Source organism: Pyrus communis, chromosome 13, assembly GCF_963583255.1.
Source record: "Pyrus communis chromosome 13, drPyrComm1.1, whole genome shotgun sequence".
Taxonomy (NCBI): Eukaryota; Viridiplantae; Streptophyta; class Magnoliopsida; order Rosales; family Rosaceae; genus Pyrus; species Pyrus communis.
In genome coordinates this window covers 2,324,133-2,350,887 of record NC_084815.1, presented here as the reverse complement: position 1 = coordinate 2,350,887, position 26,755 = coordinate 2,324,133, and the positions used below count along the sequence as shown (strand labels likewise).

Here is a 26,755-nt window from a genome sequence, read left to right as displayed (position 1 = left end):
AATTGGGGCAACCTAAAAAGTATCTTCAATATTTTTTTTATCGAAGAATTTTGACTGTATAGCATATGACTATAGTTGTTCCATATACCTAACAAAAGTGAAATTTATTTGCTTTATATACCTAACTAAATTGAAATTATTGTATTAATAGTCAATGGGGCTAAGCAACAGTAGTATTTTTTTAATACCAGCTAATGGAGGAGGATGAATTAATCGAATACAGATTTGGAGTGCATGACCAAGGAGTTATTGTTTCTTACATGGTGAGCTGAGACCATCACTTTTACCGTACAAACGTAATAATGTAAATTATTCATTTTGTTTCTCATTATCTAATGATGATCTTTAGAAAAATTTATTTAATTTGAATATTGCTTAGTTATTCATATGTACCAAACAAATCTATGATTATGATAACAAGTAGTATCCTTATGATTAACGGCCAACTTGTTTGATTCATATGAGTGACTAAACGGTCTTCAAATTAAATGAAGTAGTCTAGTGTTGATCTTTAGTTGATGATGAAGAAAATAAACAGGTCGAATTATGATGTTTAATACAATTAACTGAAGTCACGTCGTCATGTAAGGAGTCAAACAATGACACATGCTTGAAAGTGTCGCAATTAAGTAGTTGGGGGTAGTATATGAAAATATATATGTTACATTAAAAGGTTAGGAAGAGTTAATGAAAACCAACCTTCTACGCTTGTGGCCGTGCCGATTGACCGTTAGTTTCACGCCCTCACCTTCCATTCTCTTGTTTTGTTTACTGCAGGCTATCTATCTATCTCCCACCACTTAAAAGAAAAGAAACTATTTGCCATATAAATATATCTCAACTTCCATATAGCAACACCAATACAGCTCAATCTCCCGTCTCCCTAGCTAGTTAACTTTCCTCTTATATGTGCATGTCTTGCTCCGGACCACAAGCAGTTTCCCAAAACTGCTACTGAAACTTCTATCGAGCAATGTAAGTCTCTCTCTCTCTCTCTACCATCTTATGAAGAGGAAGAATTCTCATCATATTCATCAAGTGAGATGCATGGTAGGTAGGGGATTTCAGTTTGGAGTCAAAGAGTACTTGTATGATTCCGTTTTTGTGCAATATAGTGGTTAACCGTTGTGTTAGGAGTTCATTAGTTAATGCAGTGAGTACATGAAGCTACCCAAAAACGAAGGGTTCGATGAGGCCAACAAATTAGCTTAATATAATTTAGAGATTTTTATAATCAACTATCTATGATTAGGTAGAGAAGATATGTTGATTAGGTAGAGAAAGATCACCTTCTTTTTCTTTTTCTTTTTCTTTTTTTTTTCAATTTTAATAACCCTTAGCTGATTATACTAGCTTAAGAATTAGCAACATTTTTTTCATTTTTTTCAACATATGTATTTTTATTTATATATTTCATGAATAATTCATATATATATATATATATATATATATATATATTCATATCCATTCACAAGCGAGCATATATAAAATACATGGTTAGATGCAATCTGTAGAGTAGTTAGTGCGTTACGGTAATTAACAAAAATATCGTTGCAAAGGAAACACTCTTTAGTTAAGGAGGTACCTTCGCATCATTTCATACTTCAATAAGTAGTGGAAACTTCATAGAAAAATAGAATTTTATTGGGAAGATTTAATTAAATCCAAAGTTTGACAAATTTTTTTCACTAAATAGTGGTTGACTTACTTTTGGATTAGTTACCAAGCAAATGTAAATTTGTTTAGAATATAATGGTGTGCTATTTACCTCTTTTTAATGAGAAAGTTTTTTTTGTTAATGAGACATGGATGATATAGTACGTATTTTTATATAAGTGTTGAAAAATTATATTTTTACATTATTAATTTTTTAACACATATATCTCATAATTTGTATAATAATATGTAATGTATCATCTCGTATTTCAGTCATATTAAAAAATCTATCATTTTTAATGCACACTTCTCTCTCAGAAATTTGCCACGTGTTTCATGACTTAATTATGGTTAGCTTTTTGTTTTACTTTTGCACTTTTTAAATTTCTTTATTTCTTTGATTCTTTTCGCAAAACGAGGTTTTGCTTGTCTTTTTACTTCTTCTTATTCATGACTACGGATCTTTGTCAGATTCCTTTCAGGAGAATATTATGAATCCGTATACAATATATGTTCATCTTATATCAAAAATTATTTTAAATATTTTTACTTAAAATTAAATAAAAGTAATTGTACGATATACAATCATCAGATACTATTGATGAATTCTCGTAATCCTCACCGAAGAATCCAGAAAGAATACTGTTGGCTTATTCGTTCCTTTCCTCTTCAGGCCTTCGCTCCCGAAGCAACGATTACAAAAAAAAAAAAAAAAAAAAAAAAAAAAAAAAATCTGGTGGGAAGGTATTAAAAGAATTAGATAGATGTTGAGAGCCTTGTCCCACTCTCCCTCTCTCTTGCCTAATCTATTTCTCTGTCTGCAAGTTTTGGAGCTCAGAAACGCAACAATGGCCCCGGGGTTGATACAGACGGCATTAGCTACGGCGGCATCTCGTTACGTCTGCTTACGGGTCATGGCTTCATCAAGGTTCTGGACGAAGAGAACGAAGAAAGGTGCGAAGTAACAGAGGGTTGTGGCGGCGGTGGCGCTGGTGAGGTGGGTGTTTGTCGCCGTTGCCGGAGATTGAGTGATGGTGTGGTGGTGTCTGTTGGGTCGAAGAGAAAGGAAGGGGAGGGAGGGTATTTCTTGGGGTTGGGTTGGGGATAAGCTTGGAACACGCGGCAGACTATTAGAATGGAGGTGAATATTCACCAGGTTAGTGGTGGTGAGGAAAGGAGTTAGATCCTCTTCAGATCCCCATATTTGGAATATCAATTAACAATCATAATTTTTTTTATTTATGTTTTTACGTAAATCGAGATTATTTTATTTTTAAAAAATATTTAATTATGATCGCACAATTTTTAATAAATGGTTAGCATTAGTTGATCTCCAAGATCTCCGATGAGGAGATCTGGAAAGAATCTAATTTCGTGAGGAAAATTGGTTACAATGGGAATATGCTAAAATATTATTTTGACATGTTAGTCAAAATGATTAGTGAAATTAACATAACTCCTCACTATGGTTTCTAAAGTTTAAAATTAATGAAATTGATCATTGAAATTGTCCACCATAAATTATTTTGATCATTATGTAAAAATCTTCGTTAAATTGAAGAAATTTTTAAATCTCAATGCTACATAAAATAGATGTAAGTGTTGAAGTTAAATCTTTAAATCTCAGGCTACATTAAATTAATTAAATCTACTTGTAGTATACTAGGTTAAAGCTAGATGATTTAGGAGTAATATATACTAGATACAGGCAATATTATTGGCAGCTTTCTTGGCTTTGTTAGGCAAAAAGCATGACAATAATTCAAAGCTTTAACATGCATTCAGGGCTTCAAATAATTAAATTAATACTTGTTCAATGTCGTACTTTAATCAACTCTAAAATTTGGATTTACCTCTCATGCAGCTATAGAGAATTAAAAATCAAATTCCAACTCCAAGCATGCAAAGTCCAGCAGAGAAAAAAGCAGGCGTCCACACCTACGTAAGTCAATGGCCAATCTCCTCCTTAGCATGGTCAGTCCGCCATGACAAACCTTCACGCCTAGCCATTGGCAGCTTCATTGAGGACTACAGCAACAAGGTTGAACTAGTCCAGTTCAACCGTGACACATCTGACTTCGCCACCGATAGCCGCCTCATTTTCGACCACCCTTACGCACCAACCAACCTCATGTTCTTCCCCTCTGAGGACACCGCGAATCCTGATCTAATCGCCACGTCCGGTGACTACTTAAGGCTATGGGAGATCCATGATGATAGGATTGAGCTCAAGTCTCTTCTGAATAGCAACATGAGTAGTGAGTTTAATTCGGCTATAACGTCTTTTGATTGGGCTGAGTTTGACACTAGGCGTGTGGCTACGTCGAGTGTGGACACTACATGCACGATTTGGGACATTGAGAGGGAAGTTGTGGATACTCAGTTGGTGGCTCATGACAAAGAAGTGTATGACATTTCTTGGGGTGGCTTCAATGTGTTTGCTTCAGCTTCTGGTGATGGCACTGTCAGGGTGTTTGATTTGAGAAACAAAGAGAGGTAAGGGTTAATTTTCACCTTTTAATTTTTTTTATGGGAGTAGGTATTAGCACTTCAAAAAAAAAAAAAAAAAAACAATCATCATGCGCACTTGTCCGTAGTAAAATAATAAGGAATGGATGAGCGTAGATGAACTTTTTTTAGTGCTAAACAATTCTATTCTTTATAGTCTTGCGTTCTTTAGAGAGATCATTTTCTTCTGTTTGTTTGAGCAAGTTCAACATATTTTCCTTTCGACTGCATACGGAGTAACCCAAGGTTTAAGAAACTAATATTTGGAAAAGTTTTAAAATAAAACTATATCACTATAGCAATCTTCTCAGATTGCATTATTATTATAGTAAATCGACAATATCGACATTGGTACTTTATTTATGTGATATCAAGACAATCTAATTATTTGTTAATATGGAAAATTTCGAGAGATATGGTTATTTGATAATATTGTTACAGTAATAGACTAATTTATAGTGTCATTTGAGTTCATTTCCCTTTAGCATTTGGTAGCTCAAGATACTTATTTATGCTTCGTGTATCTTGTGACCCAAGGCATATTTTCTTAACCCATCTTCAACAGGTCTACCATAGTTTATGAAAACCCTACTCAAGAAAGATCTTTGTTGAGGCTAGAATGGAACAAACATGACCCAAGATTCATTGCCACAGTTGGAATGGACAGCAACAAAGTGGTGATATTGGACATCAGATTTCCCACATCACCTCTGATGGAGCTCAAAAAACATGGTGCCAGTGTGAATGCCATTTCATGGTCTCCAGGGAAAGGACACCAATTGTGTTCGGTGAGTGATGATTCAAGGGCTCTGATTTGGGATGTGGTGAGACATGGATTTCAGTCCAATGGCGGCGGCGATGCGGAGCCGGATATGTGGTATGGAACGGCAGCTCAGATTAATCAAGTGCGTTGGTCTGCTTTAGAGTTGAACTGGATTGGTATTGGCTTTTTGAACAAATTGCAGCTCTTGAAGGTTTAATTAGAATATTTACGGAAATATATTTAATGTATCACTTGCAACTCCATATGCTAAATGCTGAGTTTTGTAATTAAGAGAAAAGGGAATGGGGAGTTGTCCGTGAGATGAATCCCAAATGTCAGTGTCATGACTAAGAGTAAATTTGTTGTGTGATCCATATATATATATGTTAGGATATGAGGACACGCTTTTGACACATGTTTTTGTGTAATTCACTTTGTAATATATTTCAATGATTTAACCATCTATTTTATGTCTTAACCTAAAGATCATGTCTACCAAAATTATCTTTGTTCGTTCACTACAAATGAATGTCTTAATGGTATTGGATTCGTCTAATGTTTAGCAATGATGATTTATGAATGATGTACTTAAATATAGAAGGTTTGCATAGTTGAAACACATAGGAAGTTGACTCTACAAAATGAGTGTCAAAAGCTTGTGTCCCCGAATTGTAATTATAATATATATAGAGTCTGAAACACACATCATGCAACCATGTAATTAAGGGATGAGCATTGTAGAAGAAAAGAATATTCTCTTATTGTAGGCCATATGCTCTCTATGACTACATATGCTAACTTGGAAAATTTAGAAGAGGAAGGAAATATTTGGATTCGTTGCCTTTTGTTTCTTCATTTGATGTGTTAGTTTTCTGGTGGAGGTTGGTGCTCACACGTGGTTAAGTTACAAAATTTGCAAACTAAATTAGAAACCTTGAAAGATTTACATCAATCTTTTTTCTGATTTTCGAATGACCAATGCATATCATTATGATTTGAGGTGAACTTGATGCATATCTAGTACGATGGAGAAAGAGGAGTCGTGCTACAACTCCCAGTCTCGCAACGGGGAGGAAAAGGGTTGCCTAATCACACAAGGAGCATTAAGAACCTAGAAAGAAGAGGCAAACACCACCAAAATACTCTATATGCATGCCAAAAAAGAGAGGGGAGAAGAGGAAACCCATTAAAAATTACAAAACTGGAGGACATGGTAGTCCGTCACAAAAGAGGACCATCGCCCTTGAGGTTGAGGGAGGAGGCATAGTTGGCGAATTGGTTAAAGCTGCATCAACATAGGCTGCTCAATTGAAATATCTCGAAGACCAATCACTTTGAACGAAACAGACTAGCTTTCCAACGAATAGCAATAATAATGGGATAAATTCTCCAAGTAGCTATTTAGATGTTGCCAAACAACACACTGCTTTTTTATAAAAACGCGAAACAAGTACTATTGACAAAAACAATATTGAGTAAAAACGCTTTATAGAGGTATATTTTGAATTCAAACGAGCGGACGTTACAGTAGGATTTGGATCCTCTCCCGAGCCCAAGGAGAGGATCCTCTTGACCAAGAACTGTAGGCCGTTGAATTTTCATTCAACGGTTGTAATTATTATAATATTAAAGAAACTCTCATATTTATAGCCGTTGAATGAAAATCTAATGACTAACCGTTCCTGATAAGGAGGATCCTCTCCTTGGGCCAGGAGAGGATCCAAATCCGTTACAGTATTTACTGCAGCTAAACTTTTACCCGGCAAAAAGAAGGAGACTCCACTTTCTTTATTATTTATTTTATTTTATTTTATAATTTTGGGCCTCAACTCCTGAAACCGAAGACCGATACCTTTCACCTCTGCAAATTTTGGAGCTCATCGTTTTGCTTCTTTGGTCGCGATTCGCGAATACGAAGCTTCCTCCGTCACTAGCCTCTCTTCTCTTCCATGGCGATGACCATTGAAGGTACAATTCTTAACCCACTCTGTTCATTTTTTTCCCTCGATTATTTACAATAATTTTGCTTTTGGCTGGATGAAGATAAATACGCACAATTTCGTTGAATAATATTAAAATTCTACTATTTTTTTATTTGTTTTATTTGTCCAATTCCTCTGAAAACGTTGGAGAAGTGGAATCGAGTGGGCTTGATAGCTGAACATTTTGGAATTGTGCTAAAATTAATTAGGGTTTCATATAGTTGATCATATTTTCTGATTCGAAAACACCCAATTTCGAGTGCTTCTCAGTTTAAGTAAAATTTTGTGATTACTAAAATTCTGCAATTCTCTGAATTTTGCTCATTTGTATTTTTGATGTCTTATCGGAAGTAGTTAATGTTATCAATTAAATTTTAGTTTTAACTTACTAATGTGGAAGCGTAATGGGAAGCTTGGATTTCCATCATGATCACTATATCACAATTAGGGGCTTTGGTTCACAAAATTTGAAGGGTTGCGTTGCTCGCTCCTACTTGTCATACGCTGCGAGCATGACGCCCTTCAAATATATATAAGTCATGCAATTGTGTTTTTTGTTCTGTCTTCGTTCATGCTTTGATGAGATTGAGTACTAATACTTTTTTGTTTTGGTGCATTGTTCCTCCCCGTATTGCTGATGGTTCGTGTTCTTTGCAGTGTAAGTAGGAATTTGGTTATGTAAATTTATCCATGTTATGAAGCTACATTTCTGAAGTGAACTTCTTGGTGTACAGGCTTGCAGGACTTGCTTTTATGTTTTCAGCAAGCATCTTGTTACAAATCCTGGTATTTGTCTTTTATTTATATTATTATTTATTTTTTAATCGCTCGACTGGTTGTGAGCTTGTGGTTATTACATGCTCTAAATTGTTTTAAAAGGTGTTTGCCTTGTACTCCAGCCTTCAGATATATGCGTCTGTTCAATTGCAGTTATAACCTAGTATTCTGTTATGTCATCCATACTCTTCCTTAAAAATATGCTGGATGCATGAAGAATAAGGGGCGTGCACACACACACACTTGCGTTTATCTTCGTGAATCATCTTACTTTATGAATTCAGAAGCGGTGTGCTTGTTTTTAACTTAACTTCTCTTATAATGCGGGTCATTATGCAGTTGGCATATTACTGTTCACATTTTTTTAGTAACCCACTTTAGAAGAAAAGTTAAGCTAGAATCTGGGACACTTCCCTAAAAGAAATTTAGGGATAGGATGCATTTTAAGGAGTCCTTGTTACCTTTTCACTTTAGAGTTGGGAGGATTTTTGTAGATTTATTCCCTGGTTTGTTTAATGATGTCGAAGTAGTAAGAGGCCATTTGTGCATTGATATTTTATTACAGCAATCAATAATTCTTGTGTGGGTTAGATTTTCTTTCTCTTCTTTTTCTTTTGTTGATATAGATGGCCTTTGTAGCTGGTTACCATGACAAATTTATAGAACCCTAGCGCCTGGGTGTTGTTGAAGCTGCCTTTCCTTCTGAAAAGGGCTATTATATCGCTTGCTGTATTAATAATAATGCTTGGTGATATATCACCAGATTAAGGAAGGAAATGGTTTTGAACTTAACCGCCAATTGGATCTGAAATGTCTTATATGCTTACCGTTTACTGTTTGTTATTATGATTATGTCTTCTAATGTGTGGCAGGCTTGTGCATTATACAACAATTGGTGGCCGATGTTATCCGGTGAGAGTAGTTAATATAAGTTGTTTATTCTACTTGGTATTTAGGTTCTTTAAGTATCAAGGGATGTGAATTTTGATTATTCTTGTAGCTCTGATGTACGTGCTGGTACCCATGCCTTGCTTATTCTTTGGTGGCGGTTCTACTCAGGTTTTATTTGCGAGGGAAAGCGATGGGTGAGTCTTTTTGAGCTCTTATGTAACAAAATTTTCTTCCTTAATGTAACCCTCATATGTAATATGCCCTGTACTGATAACTTTCTTTACCTTATAGATAGCTCATAGTTATAATGCCATGATACTTGTGTGTAATGGACCAATTTATTTGTCCGCCCGTTTGGTGGAACTCACAACTAGATCTAACCAGGTTTTTTCTGCCCATTGCCATGCGTGGATGATTCATGAAGATAACACAAGTATAGCTCATTCTAGAAATCTGAGGGAAATATAGCTCATTCTAGAAGTTTGATTTATAGATAAGTAGAACAAAGCATAAAAGTACATATTGAAATATTGTTGAAAGGAGGGCCAATTCAAAAAGATCAAAGGAAAACTAATGAAAAAGGCTTGAAAACTTTGAGTTTTAATGAAAATGACAAAATAAAGGGTGAAGTGAATAGTACCAGGATTGATTTTTTAGTGTAAATATGTGGTTTTTCGTTAAAGTGACCCGTACCTAGAGCTTTTCGTTGTGATGTTTACCCTCCAAATAAGCTGTAACCAATAGCCCATGGAACTTGTGCCACTGGTAAACTGCCCTTACAAAGAATCTCTATTAGCCAAAGTCACATTAACGCCTTCTCGTTTTTCTCTTTGTATTGCAGGTGGATAAATGCTGCTAAATTTTTGACTGGTGCATCAACTGTTGGGAGCATAGCCATTCCCATCATTCTTAGGCACGCTCATATGATTGAGACACCTGCTATGTGGATTGAATTCTTTTCATTCTTCATATTTGTCTGTACTGTCATGTGTTTCCACCGGGCTAGTCTCGAAGACGAGTGGTGATTAGCACTAAAAAAACCTAGGTTCTTATCTAATGACTCGTAATTGTTGGGGCCACCAATGATGTAATATAATTTAACAACTACAAGAAGTGTGATAACGCATGCAACGGGAAATGAACGGAGCCTTTCCCACTTTGTAGATGTGATTTCTTTGTGTATGTTCGAAGACCTTTTTTGTCAATCAATTTGCATACGTTGTTCAAAGGTATCTTGATCTGTTTTGCCTTTTACTTGATTTGGCAAGGGCTTTAGTTTCTTGTTTTGTGTATTTGATCGTCTAATCTTGGAAGTTAGGTTTGCTATTCAATATAATTTACTTGTGATGTTGATCTTGAGTACGTGATTTCACACTTGTTTCTCTTTCCGCCCTCCACGTCTTGTTTATCATTTGATTCTTCTTTGATTTATACAATTCTGAAGTCAGGAAACAAAGGGGCCACCGGTACTATAATTTGGTGGTATTCCTCTTCTTTTGTAAGTAACAGGTCTGACATTTGAATTTTATGAAAGACGAGTTTGTATCAAATTATTACTAGCACTATTATTGCTTATTTTGAAAGTGAGTTCTTAGGTTCGATTTTTGCCAAAGATGAATTTGAACTACATTATTGTTAGCTCATTGTGAGGTTAAGTTCACCTTCTCCCTCTTAGTGTAGATAATACCACTTGTTAAAAAGTGTAGCTTAGCTCCACTCATACCATTTCATTCACAAAGCATCCGCTTGAGTATTTTAACTTTACGAAGAAGTTTTTGGGGCTGACCTAGATTGGGCCGTAGGTTGGTTGACATCATGGGCCTATTTGTAGGCCTTCCCACATGCAAAGGACCAAGAATACCAAGGTCCTTGTCTCTCTGCTACCAACGTGATTTATTACATAAAAAGAGTAAAGATTGATTCATGGCCAGAAAAATCAAAAACTTCAGACTCTTCTCGTTTTCTTTTACTTATTTTTCATTTAATTTCTTCTTGATTGGTACTTATAGAGTCTAAATTGAGAGAGAGAGAGAGAGAGAGAGAGAGAGAGAGAGTTGTCTTAGTGGCGCTAATACAGTTTCCGAAAAAATTAAAGGTTTTTTTTAATTTTATTTTAGCTAAAATGATTTATTTATGAGATTGACATACTTCCTTATTTTGGTCTTTGATATTCAAAATCAATAGAAGTGATATCTGAGATTGTCTACCGTCCATCATTTTGGTCACTGTTGTGAAAAATCTCCGTTAGATTGAGAATATTTTTGTCAATTCAACATTTCCACATGAGTTGGTGGTTTCTTCAATTTAATTGAGATTTTTCATAGAATGACCAAAATAATTGAAGGTGGACTATCTAAGGTATAACTTCTATTGATTTAAATTTTAAGAACCAAAGTGAATAGTGACATCAATCTTAAGGATCATTTTGGCTAAAAAGTCAAAATTAAAATACATACACGGAATGCCAATAAGAAATATATACAAGTCCATCACCTAAAATGAATTACTAAAAGTAGTTATAATTGCAAGGGTTTGCACTTTCATTTTATTTTTATTTTTTAACAAATGATAGTATCTACACGAAGGAGATGAACTTAACCTCACAATGAGCTAGTAATAATGTGGTTCAAATTTGCATTTGACGAGAATTAAACCTAAGACCTCTCACTAACAAGTGAAGAGGAATAATGTGGTTCAAATTCGCCGTTGCACTTTCAGTTGAAATAAGAACATTCTTCTATGTCTCATTCAACATTCTTTCAATATCGCTTGTATTTTTTAATATTTAAAAAAAATGTAGGAATATAACATTGGAATGCCTCAATTATCTCTTAAACTGTTCATTCCTTCATCATTATTGCGTTCTTCTTTCGATTCTTGCGAATCGACAAAACCCTATTAGATGACAAATGAAAGAATCATGGTACAAAGTTTAAACAAAGGTCTTGGAAACTTTTCTGCTGTTATATTTTGTACGAGAAATGCTAAAAAGATTCTATTAAAATTAGACTTTCTATAAATTTTCCGTTATTTTATGTTTTTAACACAATATTTTATATTGTTGGTATAAAAATTATGTTAAAAATATGAAATGACAGTGAATATATAAAAAGTCTTACTTTTGAAAGAGTCTCCTTAACATTTTCTGTTTATATTTGCACATAATTGACAACTAAAACGTGTTGTCAAATTATAACCGACAAGGAAGAAGATAATAAAAGTAGGTGAGAAAAACGTAAAAACTAGGAATTGGATCCTCTTCGAGGCAAAGCCTCAGGATCCTCCTGATCCAATAATAAGGGTCGTTAGATTTTAATCCAACGGTTATAAACAGAGAAGCCCCTTTAAAGTTATAATAATTGTAAGCGTTAGATTAAAATCTAACGGCCCGTGCTTCTGACCTAACGTGCCTGATGTTTCCATTTGCATGCCCGTGAAATCATCTACTACGTCATGTTAGGAAATGCTTTCCTTTAGAAAGCGTTTTTGTTCAAAAGCATTTTTAATAAAAACGTTTTTTATTTGGAGTACAGTGAAATTGGTTAGAAAAAAAAGTACTTAAATTAAGCACGCAACACCTTTAACTTACTGGCAAGCACTAACCATAACGTTTTTGACGATTTAAAAATCATTTAATTAAAAATAATATTAGGAAGATTAAAATATTTAAACTAAATTTGCAAATTAAATAACGTGATTGTAGATTATTAAATTACTAATTAATTATGGATTAACATGTTTGTTTCTTATTGGTAAATGATAACACATCATTTGATTTGTAAATTTTGTTTAAAAATTTGATCTCCTTAACATTACTCTTTAATTGTTTTAAATGCGTTTCCAAATTTGCATGAATTTTCACACTATTTCCTTGACCTTTTCTTGGAGCACAAAACTCATTTAATTAGGACTACTTGTAGCGGTGAAGCCAAGCCCTAACATTAGATTTCTGTTGACCCGTCTTTTGGGGCAAACAAACGAAGGAATAGAAAATATTGTTTGATGGTTTATCCATTATTTATATTTATATTGTTCATATTAGCATAGACATTCCACAAAGCGGCGCTCCCTCTCCCCTCAAGTCAAAATCCCCAAAGTTGATCTCATTTTAGCCGCTGCTGTCCCCCTTGGGTGGGGTTAGTGGCAACTCTGTCTCCTTTCCTAATCCCTTTTTTCTTCTTCTTTCCTAACCTCGTTCTTTCTTTCTTTTTATTTTTTATTGTTTATTTTTTCCCTTTGATTTTTGGTAGTTTCCTCTTAGCGTGTCCCGTTTTCTTTGAATTTTGTCTCAATTGTTGTCAAATCTTGTTGCAGATTGGAGTTTCATGCCTTTTTTTTCTTTCTAAATTCTTATTCCTTGCCGCACGCTACTTCCCACCTGATTCGGCTATTCGACTCCTCGAGTTCTTCTTCCATGGACTCAGGGCTGGCCCAGGCCTAGTGCGGGGGCAGGGCAACTGTTTGGAGCCAAAAAAAAATTAGGGCACCAAAATTATTAGTGTGGCATATTTATATACGTTTTCATAAGAGTGTAAATTTATGAAATTTGGCTTAATGACGAAGAAATTTAACTAAATTTTTAGACTAAATTCAATTCTAATCTTCAACCAAGGGTGATGCGTAGACTAAATTTTTAGACCAAATTTGCAAATCATATGACGTGTCATCAAAAAGTTTTATTTGGTGCCCATTCATTACTTATACATATCATTAAAGACTCGAAATTATCATTATTTTTTTAGTCTTATATTGATGAGGTTAGTAAATAAGAAAAAAAAACCTCACGATTTATACAAAAACACTTACAAAGTTCAGATGGAAAACAAAACTCATAATCTATCTATTTGTAAGCCTAAAGTTTTTTGGTTTCTAACACATCCCGACCGCAGTCGAGGCATGCTGGCCATCACCCGAAGGTGACGTAACCAAAAGTGTAAGTGATGTAAATAAGTGAATAAATTAAAACTGAAACTAGAACTTATTTAGACTAATAAAGTGAGTGCGCAGTAGTGGGTAGAGCCCATAGAATACAAATGTTCAGGGCACAGATGACAAATAGTGCAGTCGAAACTAGTTAAGTACTTTGTACATAACGGGATAAGTTCCTACACTTAAACAGGGATATGTCAAAATCGCCGGCTAATCCTTGTATGCCATAGAGTAATTCAGCTATCTAGGACCTGGAGGGGTGAAAAACAGAAGGGTGAGTGGGCAAAAACAAAAGTTTATAAAATCCATTTATTTTCTGAACATACTAACCCATTGTTGTAAAACCTGTATAGTTTACAGAAACACATACTACGTATAGGTATGAAATCAAATGCAATTCAATAGTAAATCTAGAAGTATGCTACATCACAATATCTCAACAGTAATACAAGTAAAATCAGGTGTTCAATCAATCTATACTAGCACACAAGTCGGAGTCGCCTAATACGACCTGTACAACTAAACTAATGCTCATCAATCTATGCTAGCACACGAGTCAGAGTTGCCTAATGTGACTTGTATGACAGGATTGAGTGTAATCATAATATACGCTCTAGTGCTACAATCACGTGAAGATTGACGTTAATTGCGGGCACTTACGAGTCGAAGTTGCCTAATGCAACATGTACGACATGACTGACACCTACTTGGATCCAAGTCGAGCGTGCAGTGCAGAAGTGAATATACACGTGAAAGACTGGCCCTAGCCTAGGGAGAGCACTAACACCGGGGTGCAGCAATGATGAGTGGACTACATAAATATAAGCATGCCATAACAATTCAATAATTCTAATCAACATAATAAACTTACCTGACAATAAACTTACCTGCGCATCTCGTAAGATTATTTTTGCATTTTACAACAGTACAACATTTCTAATAACGTTATTTAATCATAGCATAGTATGCATAAATCAATTCAAAAACATTTGTGGAAACTATAAAGTTTATATATATATATACACACACACACGAAAACAAATGCCCACTCATTGATACTTCGATGGATCGTAGCCATCTAGCCTCGCTTGTCCTCGTACGCCCTCAGGGTAAGTCTCGCCTATATGCGAAACAACTAATAATAATTAGTTAATTAACACATACACTAAAAGCTAGGAAAGACGGTTCGATCCACCAGTGGAAGAGTTGAAAACCTACTCCTGGGTGACATGAAACAATCAATCCACCCCCCCATAGTTTGCTCAAACGGAAGGTTTGAATATACGAAAACACTTCACTCGACGTCACAGACCCGTACATGTCAAGCACTTGTCGGCCGGTGGCCGGAAGCACCCTCACACTTCGGCTAGCCCACGGTCACATGCGCCTTCAGGTGCAGGCTAGTGACTGACGGATGCTAGGAATATTCCGTTAAATAGTACTTAACGGCGTTACTTGATGCCGTTAAAATATTCTGTCAACTTTGACGGAATATTCTTCATCTTCTTCGGTGGAACGCCACCGTCTGCCGTTGCCTGGTTTCGTCGGAAACTGGAAAACTTCGTCGGTTTCTGGGGAAAAATTCAAATCTTCATAACTTGCTTACTTCTCAACCATTTTTGATGAAATTTATATGGAAATAAAGCTCTCGAGGAGTACAACAAGTCTATACCTTTTGGAAGTCCAAAAATGGACGGGAAAAGGTGTGAAAATGCCTCGAAAGTCTCGGCCTAAAACTTGACTCCCTGAAACCATGCTTCAACATGTTGGTTCTTCTTCAAACTTGTACTAGGAGCCTCGGGAAGTTGTGTAGAGGCTTCCCAACGTCCTAAAAACTTGTAACTTGGCCAGGATCACGTCGAAGCAAACTCATCCGAGTCAGAACTTCTGAGTTGACGAGTCAAAACTCATCCATTTCGTGATCGGCGAGTATGGTTGGGTTCGTGAGGATGAGTATAGTATGATGGTAGTGTTTTTAGGTTCGATATGTGAGTTTTTGTTGACAATCCTTGTTATTGCAGAGAAAAGAGAGCTTCGGCGAGAGAGAGAAGGAGAAGAGAGAGAAAAAGTGATTTGATTGGATGAGATAAGTGAGTGTGATGTCTGATTGGGTGAGGAGTGAAATGAGGGATAATGTTTGATTGGTTGTGAGTGAAATGGGGGACACGGTCCAATTTAAAAAAAGAAGAGAGGATAGGGTTTTTCAGATTTGCACCGCAAAAAGTACTCAGAAAATCTATCCCCTTATCATAAACAGTGTTTCCAACACTGTATAATTAATACACGCATGCACAATTCTACCTGCTGTTAACGTATTTTAACTAAACGTAACTTATTCGTTACCAGTTGGATTCGAGTTAACTTGCACTCATGCATTCGTAACGACGAGTACTAATTAATTACGCTACTAGGAAAATAAAATAAAAACAGAATGACTACATCCACATCGGGTTCCACTTTTGCCAAAAAGGACATAACCATCAATTTACATGCTCGGGGAGAAAATCACATAGAAAATTAAGGACAGGTCGTCACAGTTTCCTTCTCTTGACACAAAATAATTTAGTTTTTTCCATGTTTCTATATTATTGAGTTTGAAGTGCTTTTCTAAATATAATTTTATTGATGTCTTACGTGTAAAAACAAATAATTTTTTTATATAAAGTGAGGACACATTTTTTGGCATTACCCCGGACCTCCAAAAATCTCTGGACCAGCTCTGCATGGACTTTGGTTGGAGACGTGCTTTGGGTTTCGATGGTTGCTAAAGTGCAATTCGCACTATTTGGTAGGATTATGGAAGCACTTTTAGCTCAGGCGGCTTGCCCAACCCAATTTTCCATTCGGCTTAGGCGCTCACTTTTGGGGCTCTTTTCTTATTTTACTTTTGTAATGGACTGCACTTCTATTTGACAGTTGTGGATTGTCTTGGACTTACCTCATTTTGCATTAGTGTTTTTTATTTTTAATGAAATTAGTTGCTTGACAAAAAAATGTATTAGACATCCCAGAAGTGATTAGAAAAGGCTAATGTTAAGTAGACCAATATTTTAGACGAAATTTATGTTGGAGAACAATTCAGAAATAAACAAAAATAACAGAAATAAACAGAACTTGAAATTCTAATATTTTATTTACCAAATATACTTGATGTGCAGAATGAAATTATACAATAAATACATAAACTAATATAAAAATATCAATGATACTAACTTGATCATAGAAGTTAGAGGCTAGCGTAAAAGCTATGTCCTTCGAACAGTATTTTCGTCCCACTCTTGTGCTTGTGGTTCTACAACGTCTGCTCGACCAGGATACAAACCAGGATACAACTACCAAATTCTACAACCCGCACTGGATTATAGAACTCTAGCGAATTGCTTTGTGTGTTTACTCTCTGGAAATTTTGCACGGAAGATAAGGAGGAAGAAAAGATGATTCTCACTTGGATACTGTGATTGCAAATATATAGGTTGTTTCACACCCTTTCAAATACATGTTCAGTGTATTTGAAAGTACACAACTCTTTCTAATAGCTGTGTCTTTTAATAAAAAAGTACAACTCTTTCTAATAGCTGTGTCTTTTAATCAAAACGTTTTTTAATTAATAAATTAATTAAAAAACTTAATCCGAAAATTAAAATTAATGAATCTGATTAATTTTAAATCCAAGGCTCTTGTCTTGATTAATTAATATTAATTATATTTAGGCTATATTATATTCAAGCCTAATCCACACAACCATAAGGCCCAAGCCTTCAATCCATTTCCAAATGGTCCAAGTTCTAATTACTAAGAAAAGGGAATAAGCCTATATAAAGGTTGTGAAAAAATACTATTGACCAATGTGGGACAAGAGGGTCTCAAACTCCAACAATTTATACACAATATGATGTGTTACCAATAGGAAATAAAAACGTTAATCGATACTTAAGTAATAATCCAATTATCAACAAACACATCATATGATTTACAAAAGTTTAGAAAATTTGGTCTCTCTAACATTACCCCTAAAAATAAGATGCAAATATGAAATATACTCATGTCAATTCATGTCAACATTCTTAAAACGCATACATTCATTTTACGTTGCAATTAACTGTAATTTAGACAAAATGTGACATCCCACATTACCCAGGGGAGTGATCCTTAAATGTATATTCCAATCCTTACCTAGCATGAGGCCTTTTGGGAGCTTACTGGCTTCGGGTTCCGTAGGAACTCCGAAGTTAAGCGAGAAGGGGGCTTGAGCAATCCCATGATGGGTGACCCACTGGGAAGTTGCTCGTGAGTTCCCAAAAACAAAACCGTAAGGGAATGGTAAGCCCAAAGCGGACAATATCGTGCTACGGTGGTGGAGCTGGCCTGGGAAGTGGGGCCGCCCGGGCCGGGATGTGACAATTTGGTATCAGAGCCTAACCCTGGCCGCGTGTGTGCCGACGAAGACGACGGGCCCCTAAGGGGGGTGGATTGTGACATCCCACATCGCCCAGGGGAGTGATCCTTAAATGTATATTCACATCTCTACCTAGTACGAGGCCTTTTGGGAGCTCACTGGCTTCGGGTTCCGTAGGAACTCCGAAGTTAAGCGAGAAGGGGCCTAGAGCAATCCCATGATGGGTGACCCACTGGGAAGTTGCTCGTGAGTTCCCAAAAACAAAACCGTGAGGGAATGGTAAGCCCAAAGCGGACAATATCGTGCTACGGTAGTGGAGTCGGGCCCGGGAAGATTGTCACATCCCGGCCCGGGTGGGACCACTTCCCGGACAATGTGGGATGTCACACAAAATATCAACAACAAGGGCAGTTAAACTCAATTTAGAAAAAAACTTAATCATGCATAATCACTTTTATATAGGGACCATGTAAAACACAGCTTTTAAGGCAATATGCTAAAAAGGTCATACTAAACTTATTATAAATTGTAATTATTTTGGAGTCTAATTAATATAGAACTCGTTCTGATCTTTTAAAAGGAAGGAAAACAATTACAGTTTGCATGCAAACTACTCATATACATTTTACGCTCATACTTCTATTTCAATAATTTTCATCGAGACTTAATTTCAGTAATATTTAGAATGTCAATGAATATATATGGTTAAGTGCTATTTATAGGGAGTGTAGTGTATTAAGATTTGAGAAATTGTATTTGAATCTATATAATTTCACTCTAGACCCAACTTACTCTTTACGTCTATATTATTTTTAATTAAACTACCAAATCTCTTTATACTCAAATAAACTATTCTTACAAACTCAATCAAATATGTAAATTTATCTTTACACCTAATTAAAAAAATAAAAAACCAAAAATTAACGTCGAAGTAGAGCATAGGAAAAATTTCTAAAGAGACGCTAGAGAGACAACGTGGAATGGCGTACAAAAATTTCATTGCTCTTTTTCTCTACCGAATACCCAAGCGGCATTCAAAATATCTTTTTAGTTTGCAAACGTTTAGCGATTTCCAATCGTACAAAGCGTATGAAGTGATTTATGGGTTGAATTAATAGAGAATTGTGAGAAAACCAGATTGGGTTATCATGTCATTTCATTTCATTGACAATCAGGGTTTTATTAAGGGTAATGTTAGGGAGACTAAATTTTCAGAGTAAATTTTTTGAAATTAAAGGATATTAAAATTGATGATTGGTTTATTATTTAAGCGTTGATTAACGTGATCAATCCTATTAGTGACACTGACACATTATTTAGTTTGCAAATTTGGTCTCCCTAGAATTTAAGGATGACAACAATTCGGTATAACCGTCAATTAACCATCGGGTATTATCCATAACCATACCCACCGGATAACAGATTGTCTATTGGTTAACAATTATACCTATCTTCATCAATACAAAAAATATATTCGTTCAATTAAGTCATGATCATTTAGTAAATATTAATTTCGTCATTAAATATTTGATGTATAAAATGATTTAATGAATGAATCTTGTGGAGCATAAAAATTAAAGCTAAACATTGATAATGTTTGCTGATCTTTGATATCTCCCATAAGTACCAATGAATTCTCATAGATTTTGATTTATATCAAAACCTTTGAACTTTCCACAAAATGTAACTCACACAATGCAACTTTTATATTCTAAAGGTAATGAATTCAGTGAATAATGAATACATATATATATATATATTGATGTGTTACTAGTGTGGTGCATCAAACTGTTGGGAGCATAGCCATTCCTATCACTTTAGGCACGCTCATATGATTGAGACACCTGCAATGTGGATTAAATTCTTTTCATTCTTTATATTTGTCTGTAACTGTCCACCGTGCTAGTCTCGAGGACGAGTGGTGATTAGCACTAAAAAAAACGTAGGTTCTTAATTATCTACTAACTGGTAATTGTCAAGAATGATAATGCATGGAACGGGAAATGAACGGAGCCTTTCCCAATTTGTTTGTGATGTCGATACATATGTGTGTTCAAAAGACCTTTTTTTCAATCAATTTGTATACATACGTTGTTCAAATATATCTTGATCAGTTTTACTTTTTACTTGATTGGCAGGACGTTAGTTTTTTGTTCAATGTGGGATTGTTTGTGTAAGTGTTAGTCTAATCTTGGAAGTTACATTTTCTATTCAATATAATTTACTTGTGATGTTGATCTTTAGTAAGTGATTTCACACTCGTTTCTCCGTCCATACTCCACTTTTTGTTTGCGTCATTTGATTCTTTTTATTTATTTATACAATTTTACAGTTGGGAAACAAAGAGGTCATTAGCATTATAATTAGGTGGTATTTCTCTTTTTTTGTAAATAGAAGGTCTGACATTTGATTCTTATAAAAAACGAATTTGATATCAACTTATTATTAACTTATCATCATGTAATTTAGCTTTATCCTCACATGAATCGTTTATATAAAAAGGCTTAGGAAGAATATTCCACTTCATCAATTACCAAAAGAAACAAAAATGGAAAGGCCATGTCGTTCACAAAGCATCCACTTGGGGATTTTGCACTTTTCGAAGAAGTATTTGGGTTGACCTCAAGGGCCTTTCAGCCTATTTTCGGTATTCCCCAATGCAAAGGACCAAGAAGACCAAAGTCCTCGTCTTTCTGCAACCGGAGTGGTTTATACAAAAAAAAGGGTAAAGATTGATCGATGGCTATAGAAAAAATCGAACTTTAATGAAAAGCTTCTGGTACTGTTCATTTTAACGAAAAATCATATTTTTATACTAAAAGGTCAATTCTGGAACTATTCACTTTACCCTTCATTTTGTTTTAAAACTCAAAATTTTTAAGCCATTTTCATTAGTTTTCTTTAGAAAAACTTCAAACTCCTCTTTGTCGAAAGATCTGGATCTTTTTTGTAAGGATTCCGGAGATTCATAAATAATGTTTGTTTATTGTATATTGTATAGTAAAAAATTATTTTAAATTTTTATATTTAAAATTGAATACAAATAGTACCTAATGAAAACTAACCGTACGATGTACGGTGAACAGACACGATTTATGTATCCTTGGAATCCTCACAAAGAGGATTTATTTGGAATGTCAATGAAAAATATATACAAGTCCATCACCTAAAATGAAATACTAAGGCCTTGTTTGACAGCATGTAAAAGGGATCGAATAGATAAATAATACAGACCTGAATGTTTGGCGCTATTACATACTAAATAACACCTGGATTAATTATACTGGCCCCACATGATTTATACGGTACAAATCTGTTGATTTATCCTCCCTAAAACCTGAGGCTTATTAGTCGATCGGGTGGGGAACAACGCTCACTCTCTCGCTCACTGTCCCTCTCTCGTCGCGTTCCTCTCTCTCGCATCGTTCGCAAGACTCATTCATGTTGTCGTCGTTCAGCCGTCGTCGTCCTTCTTCTACTTTTATCTGTTCCGCCCTAAATTATTGGGGAAGTCATAGTTCCCTTCAAATTAAGTTTTAGAACTCCAAAATTTCTATGAAATTCTGTGAAATTAATGAGGGTTGGACAACTTCTTAATTAAATTCCTACAGCTCTTGGCTCAATTTCTGCGTTTGCGACGACCCACCACAATGGAAATCCAATTAATCGATTTCGTTGACAGAATCTGAAACCCAACGACTTGTAACCACCCTTTCGTTGAAATCTGGAGCAGAATCTCATCGATTCCCAGAAAACTTCAAGAGCCAAAATCTCTGTCAATCCTCACCGACGTGGCTGGACCGTCGTCTCCGCTTGAAGTCGCGCCTTCACAGTGCCTCTATTTGCCGTGAAACACACCCTTAACTGATCTGTGTTGTTTGCAGAAGATTAACCAAAAAGGGTTTTATGCAGAAGATGAACGACAAATTAAGGGCAGTGCCCTTTGTGAATTATTCTATCATTATTTTTCCTTTTTTTTCATTTTATTAACAATTTTTTTCCTTAAAACTAATATGGATATTTAGCAGTACTACTTATTTTGTGCGGTACCAAACACAGTATTAATAGTAGATTTTTAGTTCGATATTGCATCAAACAACCTACAAATTTAGTCAGTACTATTCGACAATTATTTATCATATTTGATTAAAATAGTCAATACAGTCCAAACTGCCAAATGAGGTCTACAAGTAGTTGCAATTGCAAGGCTTTGCACTTTCAGTTGAAATAAGAGCATTCATCTGTGGCAGTGTCTCATGCATTCAACATTCTTTCAATATCGCTTGTATATTTTTTTTTATATAAGAAAAGTGAGAATATATACTTCTGAGAAATGCTAAGAAGACTCTCAAATTAAGACTCTCCCTAAATTGTTTACCATCTCATAATTTAATGTTAATTTTTGTGTCAACAATATAAAATATAGTATAAAAATAAAAGGTGTCAAAAGTTTATAGAGTCTCACTTTTGTGAGAACCTCTTTAGCATTTCTGTTCTCCACTCCTTAGCATATCTCTTAAATTGTTCATTCCTTCATCATTTTTTTTTTTTAAAGAAATGCCAAGAAACTATTTCAAAATGAGAATTTTCATAAACTATCTATCATCTTATCTTTTTGGTATAATATTTTTATATTATTGATATAAAAATTGTGCCATCAAAATAAGATGGCAAAAAATACGTAAAAAATTTCACTATTAGAAAGTTCGCTTAACATTTCTCTTCTTGTATTCTTACGAAGCGACACAACCCTATTTAGACGACAGACGACAACAAATGACAAATGACACAACCCAATCTATGTTTTGTATTTGCACATGATTGCTTAATACATGTTTTTCAATTCTATAACCGACAAGGAAGAAATTAACAAAAGTCGGTGAGAAAAAGGTAAAAACAAAAGCATGCGTGCTTCTTATATTGTATGGGTCCTGTCTTGCTCACTTTCCTGCTGTTATATTTCTGTCAACGCGTCCATCGAGATAGTATGGTTTAATTTATCCTTTTCTTGTTTTGGTATTGCCCGTGGTTTTGCTAGTGGTATCGTTTAATGGTTTATCCAATACGTATATTGTTCATATAGTATAGACATTCCATAAAGTGGCGGCGCCACTTTTCATAACTATTTTATAGTATAGACATTAGATAGAAACAGCATATCTGCATTTGAAATTACAATTAACCTCAATATAGAAAAACTTAATCATGCATAATCGCTTTTATACGGAGACCATGTAAAACATAACTTTTGATGGCAATATGCTACAAAAGTCATATTAAACTTGTTATAAATTGTAATTATTTTGGAGTGCTAATTAATAACATCGCTCCGATCTTTTAAAAGGAAGGAAAACAAGTACAGTTCGCATGCAATCTACTTATATACATTTTACACTCATACTTCTATTTCAATAATTTTTACCTAGACTTAATTTCAATAATATTCATAATGTCAATGAATATATATACGGTTTAGTGATTCTTAGGGATGTAGTGTATTCAGATTTATATGGATTTTTGTTGAGTTTTTTATGTGATAGCTTTCACATATTTAAGTAAATTTTTACATACTATTATAAACTCCATAAAATTTCTTAGACTTTTAATGATATATTTGTGTGGAAAAGAAATGAGCTAAATGATAGACTCAAAAAATTTTAGAGAGTTCATGTGACAACCCGTCCCAAATTTTACATTTTTATTAATTTTAGAATCATGAATTTACGAAAATGCCCTAGAGGTAAGGACTTTGACTTCCGTTGATCACTGGTTAGAGTGACGTATGATTTATTCCTTTATCATATCCTCGTAGTACTTGCCACTACGAATGCATAGGCGAAAGCCGTTTGTGAGTCTAAATTATAACGGTATAATTACGGACGTTTGAAGTTGGTTATTTAAAGGTAGTTAAATTATTTGAACTCCCACCTTGTGGGAAGGTTAACTAATCAGCCTTAAGTAAAGAGAAAAAAGGACCAATGAGAAATCAGAAAGAAAGAAGGAAAAAAAAAAAAAAAAAAAGTTCCCAGCTTTCCCGTGGGTTTTTCCACTCTCGACCACCTATTTTCCAAGGCCGATTCCGGCCAACTCTGGTGGAGTTTTTCGACGCCACCACAACGATCTTGAAGCTCTCATTCCCCTATACAAAACCCACCCAAGAACCACCTTGATTAACCACGGTATGTGGCGGTTTGAGGCCACGAAAATTGACGGTTCTCACAGTGCTCCGGTCACCCTTTTTTATTTTTCGGCAAATCGGCAGAGCGATAGCCGATGCCACCACTTGGGCTTTGTAGCCCATCCTCCCAGGAGAAAAACCCAACCAACCTTGACCTCGTTGGAGCACCGTAGACGACGAATCGACACCGGAAAGCTTTAGGCACCCGCCGGCTTCGTGGGCAAAATTGACAATCTTCTGTCCACTTTTGGACTTTGTGGCAGGTATGAAAGTTGTTCCTCTCTTTGAGATCTTCATTCTTGTAAATTTTGGTAATTTTTGGAAATAGTTGGATTTTCCAGCGAGCCGAGGCGGCCGACCGCCACCCACGGTGGCCGTGGCCAGTGGGCCACCAATACTATTTTTAGGCTATGTTAAATGTCTTGAATTTAGTCTTGATATGAATGACGTAGGTTGATCGTTGGAACCTAAATTCTCTACGATACGTTAATAGGTATTTATGTGAATCGATGATCCAACCGTTGGATCGTCACCAAACTTTGTTACATTGTAGTACATAATATTTGAAGAATGTAGGAACTTACAGATTGGGAATCCGATGTACAGATCTTTCCGAATTGGATTTGTAAGTTCATAAAATAAAACGTTAACCGCTAATCAGTTTTGGGAATTGGCGAGGATCCAACCGTTGGATCGTAATAAAATCTTAGTATGTTATTCTAGAAGCATAATGTGGATCTTTGGAAGTTACGGATTGGAAATATGATATGCGGATCTTCCGAATCGAGTTATACAGGGTTGTAGACCCTACCGTCGATCAAAGATCGATGGTTGACTTTTGGTCAATGGGTCTCAAATTATTCTTGAAAGTCCTCGAGGATATGTTTTATGTAAATTATGTATGCTATCGGTAAGAACTTTGAGACGTGATTTGATAATTGGTCACAGGCGACGATAAATTGTGATGTCTCGATGTGCATGCAAGATAATCATAGTGTGGACTCCAGGTGAGTGGGTCTTTTTTTTCATAGGCATATAATTAATAGTTCCATAAACACTTCTAAAGTGATCTATGCTTGTTACCTACAATTAATCATTGCGAACTACGAATAGCTTGATTCCTGTTTAGGGTACGTAGGCAGTCTAACAAGACGTTAGATGCAGCCATATAATAAATGAGATTAAATAATTGAGACAATAGCCTTGTTTAGTGAATTGAGCAATGTGAGGGACATTGGTGGGAAGTGTGAGATTTAGTTTTATGATTTGGTGATTCAATGTTGATCATAAATCAATGCGTGAAGAATCAAGAAATTGAAGTAAGGAAAGGTCAGTAATGATAGTTAATTTAACTAATGTCTAATTGGGCTTATCATTGATGATTACGCTCAAAAGTAAATTGTTTGGGAGTAGGGTGTTATTGATTGTACATGTTACGCCGTATTATATATTTTGGGAGTATCATGAAATGTTTGGGTTTAGATTGCATCATGGCATATTCATATGGATATTACCTGAACCTAACTATTGTGAATGCTTGGAAGTGCTAAATGATGTCGCGGATGCCCAGGTAAGCTTCAGGTGAGTACATGTTGATGATAGTGATGGTAGTGAGTATGATTGTGTTGAGATATATTATAGCTCATAAACCTACACCCCGGTGTTAGTACTCCCGCCTGTGGTCAGGGCACAGTCCTTCACGTGATGTTCACCTCCCACACCTTACGCTCACCTTGGATCCAAGGTAGGTGCACAGTCTTGTCGTATATACCACTTTGGGTGGTTCCGACTCGTAGGTGACCCGCGATTATTCGCACAGTCTTCACGTGATCGTAGCACGTAAGCGTATTTATTTACACCCAATCTTGTAGTACAGACCACTTTAGGTGGTTCCGACTCGTGTGCAGGTATACTTATTGAGCTATTGGCTAGCATGTTATTGAGTTATTGGCTAGCATGTTATTGAGCTATTGGATAGCATGTTATTGAGCTATTGGCTAACATGTTATTGAGTTATGTGCTAGCATTGATTGATAAGATATGGGTGCAGTCGTACAGGTCACATTAGGTGACTCCAACTTATATGTTAGCATTGATTGACGAGATATGGATAAGTCGTACAGGTCACTAGAGGTGACTCTGACTTATGTGCTAGCATTAATTGATGAGATATGGGTGCAGTCGTACAAGTCACATTAGATGACTCCGACTGATATATCATTTTGTATTGATTAAGTTCATTTGGCCTACTTATTAATGCATGGTGGAGTTAATGGACATGGCAAAACGTGGTTTTGGCCATTTTTTAGTATGGTTTGGATATATGTATATATGTTGTATTGTCTTATGGAAAGCGATACGGGTTTTACATTGAGGGGCATTAGTTTTAGAAAGGTAATAACTTTGGGAAGCTTGGTTTTATTGCTCACTCACACTCTCTGTTTGGTGCCCTCCAGGTTTTGGCTGCTGAGTTTGTATCGACAAGGATATGTGGCGAATCTTAATATTGATGGATACTTCTGAGGGTATGATTCTTACCCACACTTTTGTACCTTACTTATGCTCTGACGTTGTGTGTGAAATGGGTTCGCTCCTGCTCACAACGCACTCTGGTATTTAAAATTTTTAGGTTCAAATTATTCACATTTTCTACACTCTGTCACATTTTATGGCTT

The 26,755-nt window shown here is 35.5% G+C and overlaps 2 protein-coding genes across 5 annotated transcripts; both read left to right on the top strand.

Annotated features, from left to right (window-relative positions):
• Window positions 1-836: 836 nt before the first annotated feature.
• On the top strand, window positions 837-5,415 carry LOC137713520 (WD repeat-containing protein LWD2-like). 4 transcript variants are annotated; one of them, XM_068452827.1, is made up of 4 exons: window positions 858-975; window positions 2,482-2,812; window positions 3,521-4,152; window positions 4,730-5,415. In XM_068452827.1, exons 3-4 carry the CDS (start codon window positions 3,557-3,559, stop codon window positions 5,142-5,144), a joined length of 1,011 nt encoding a protein of 336 aa, XP_068308928.1. In that variant the 5' UTR covers window positions 858-975; window positions 2,482-2,812; window positions 3,521-3,556; the 3' UTR covers window positions 5,145-5,415. The 4 variants fall into 4 exon arrangements, with proteins under 4 accessions (XP_068308929.1, XP_068308928.1, XP_068308930.1 ...); XM_068452829.1 differs by having other exon boundaries at window positions 2,330-2,797; XM_068452826.1 differs by having other exon boundaries at window positions 2,330-2,812.
• Window positions 5,416-6,737: 1,322 nt separating this feature from the next.
• LOC137712916 (vacuolar protein sorting-associated protein 55 homolog) lies at window positions 6,738-9,936 on the top strand. Its single transcript, XM_068452117.1, has 5 exons — window positions 6,738-6,895; window positions 7,567-7,695; window positions 8,559-8,598; window positions 8,687-8,771; window positions 9,419-9,936. Exons 2-5 carry the CDS (start codon window positions 7,663-7,665, stop codon window positions 9,600-9,602), a joined length of 342 nt encoding a protein of 113 aa, XP_068308218.1. The 5' UTR covers window positions 6,738-6,895; window positions 7,567-7,662; the 3' UTR covers window positions 9,603-9,936.
• Window positions 9,937-26,755: the final 16,819 nt, after the last annotated feature.

What these genes read in the sequence shown, in the direction of transcription:
- LOC137713520 (XM_068452828.1), top strand. Translation starts at nt 3,557, where the DNA reads ATGCAAAGTCCAGCAGAGAAAAAAGCAGGCGTCCACACCTACGTAAGT. An exon ending in GATTTGAGAAACAAAGAGAG is followed by an intron (nt 4,153 to 4,729) that starts GTAAGGGTTAAT and finishes CATCTTCAACAG; the next exon opens with GTCTACCATAGTTTATGAAA.
- LOC137712916 (XM_068452117.1), top strand. Translation starts at nt 7,663, where the DNA reads ATGTTTTCAGCAAGCATCTTGTTACAAATCCTG. An exon ending in TTGGTGGCCGATGTTATCCG is followed by an intron (nt 8,599 to 8,686) that starts GTGAGAGTAGTT and finishes TTATTCTTGTAG; the next exon opens with CTCTGATGTACGTGCTGGTA. An exon ending in TTTGCGAGGGAAAGCGATGG is followed by an intron (nt 8,772 to 9,418) that starts GTGAGTCTTTTT and finishes TTTGTATTGCAG; the next exon opens with GTGGATAAATGCTGCTAAAT.